Source organism: Habropoda laboriosa, unplaced genomic scaffold (assembly GCF_001263275.1).
Source record: "Habropoda laboriosa isolate 0110345459 unplaced genomic scaffold, ASM126327v1 scaffold30, whole genome shotgun sequence".
Lineage (NCBI taxonomy): Eukaryota > Metazoa > Arthropoda > Insecta > Hymenoptera > Apidae > Habropoda > Habropoda laboriosa.
This window is the reverse complement of record NW_017100178.1, coordinates 1,796,354-1,798,413: the sequence shown is the minus strand read 5'-3', so window position 1 is coordinate 1,798,413 and position 2,060 is coordinate 1,796,354. Positions and strand designations below refer to the sequence as shown.

The 2,060-nt window shown below is 31.4% G+C and overlaps 2 protein-coding genes across 3 annotated transcripts in view; both read left to right on the top strand.

The window, feature by feature from the left end:
- LOC108578964 (60S acidic ribosomal protein P2) overlaps nt 1–438 on the top strand; it is a 1,846-nt gene extending 1,408 nt beyond the window's left edge. Inside the window, exons 3-4 of the mRNA XM_017942389.1 lie at nt 99–200; nt 321–438. Coding sequence (XP_017797878.1) covers nt 99–200; nt 321–391 — 173 coding nt within the window. The 3' untranslated portion in view covers nt 392–438. The remainder of the gene's footprint in view (nt 1–98; nt 201–320) is intronic.
- A 402-nt stretch (nt 439–840) lies between these two features.
- Nucleotides 841–2,060, top strand: part of LOC108578996 (clathrin heavy chain) — a 7,993-nt gene continuing 6,773 nt past the window's right edge. The window contains exons 1-2 of one of the 2 annotated variants that reach the window (XM_017942422.1): nt 841–892; nt 1,073–1,344. In XM_017942422.1, coding sequence (XP_017797911.1) covers nt 1,303–1,344 — 42 coding nt within the window. In that variant the 5' untranslated portion in view covers nt 841–892; nt 1,073–1,302. Of the gene's footprint in view, nt 1,345–2,060 lie in introns of both variants that reach the window. The other variant, XM_017942421.1, reaches the window with a different exon arrangement.

Below are 2,060 nucleotides of genomic sequence, written 5' to 3'. Positions count from 1 at the left end.
TTAAAATTGTTAATAATTTTTGTTTTATCAATTTAAATAAAAAATATTTTACAATGTATTACTTTGTATTTTGTGAAAGTAATGTTTAATTGTTATAGGACGTACAAGATTATTATCTATGCCAATTGGTGGTGCTGCAGCTGCTACTGTGGCTGTAGCACCAGTGGGAGGTACTACTGCTCCAGCTGAAGAAAAGAAAGGTAAACTTCATTCTGTTGCTGTATATTATAATATGAATATTCTAATGTATTACGTCATATAAACATATATGAAAATAATAAGAGTTAGTAGAAACATATTAATTTAATTTTTATCAACAGAGGAGAAGAAACCAGCAAAAGAAGAATCTGAATCAGAAGATGAGGACATGGGCTTTGGTCTCTTTGATTAAAACAATTACAATACCTGTATAATTACATTTTGTAAACCATATGTATTATACAAATCTGACAATGATTTTGAAATAAATACTATTTTTAATTTAGTACTAACTTAATTAAGTTTATTTTACATATCATGGATAGCAATTTATTGTGTATTTATATTGTAAGTACATATGGATTTTAAAACCTTTTTATGAATAAATTTTGCGATAATAGTGGTGGTGTATATACATGTGTAATTATAAATATGAAATCCTTTTAACATAATATAACTTCAAATTTTATAGTATTATTTCATTTGATAAATTTATTGGAAAAAATAGCAGTATATAATGCAATTAAAGGCGAATTTTATACTACATGAAAAAATATGTATGCATGAATGTGCGAAGAAAATATATACCACGTATTCAATTGTGCGCCGCTGCGACTTCATTTACAGCAGGGAGTGGGGGGTGAGAATTGAAGAAAGGAAGGGGTGGTGTTCGGATTTACCTCAAAATCCAGTTGTATGTATTCTTACGCTGATGAACATTTAAATTAACGCGATCATAACGATAATCGTAAATGTTCGTTGTTCCGTTACGCGGCTCGCATACCGTTACTATTTTGATGACTTTACAAACGTTTAGCAATATCAGAATATAGGATCGATCGAAACACTTTTGTACTTGAGGAACTATTTTTAGACAGAGGGGCGGTCGTTGGCGGCCATGATGGGTGTCAGCGGCAAGTAGTGACGGTATTCACTTTGCGTCAGTTGGTTTTGTGCGCTGATGGTTGGACTGAGGTTTTCTGGTTGAGGAGCGCACCATAAGCCAAAACAGTTGTACATAGGAACGGCAGACAGTCGTGATATAATTTCGATAAAGTAACAGCGGCTAGAAAACCTCGGAAAGTTTTGAAAAATATTCGAAAAATGACGCAGTTACTACCCATAAGGTTTCAAGAACATCTCCAGGTAGGTGACCCGCTTTCATATCCGATTCTTCTATTATTTCGACACGTCGTCAGGCATCTCCGTTTTCGCAAACTGTATTTTCAATTTCATTTTATATTTGTAACGTTCCTTCGGTGAATCTTTCTGTTGGTACTCAGTACTCTGACAATGAAACGGAAGTTCCGTTAAAATCTTCCGAATTGACGTTACTTTGACAGGTATAATACGATCGTATGTTTTTTCATATAAATTTTGATAAACTTTGAAGTACGTTTATAACGGAATACGTAGAGGTTAATTAATCATAGTATTATTCTATGTGGCAATGTTGGCGAGAAAAATAAATTGATTTTTTTTTATCAATGAGGGCCACGTCTACTCGGCATATACGCCCCTTATTTCCGTCTTTATATATCATGATTTTCTAATTAAAATATTCTTCGTTTTGCAAATTCTGTAGTAACAATAAGGAATAAACTTTGAATTCATTAATTTGTTTATTATTTTCTTCGAGATACCGAGTTACGGTTTTTCATGAAATACATTTTGATGTATGGAATGATGTATCATTATGTATTTTTTGTTCTATATTCTAGATGAAATATATTTGTCTTATCTAATTCTCTTCACTTTATGCATGTTATTTCGTTTTACTGAATCTTATGAAGTTAGTATCTACTGATAGATACGATTTAATTCAATAACAATTTTTATTAACTTTTTAAATTAAATAAAGA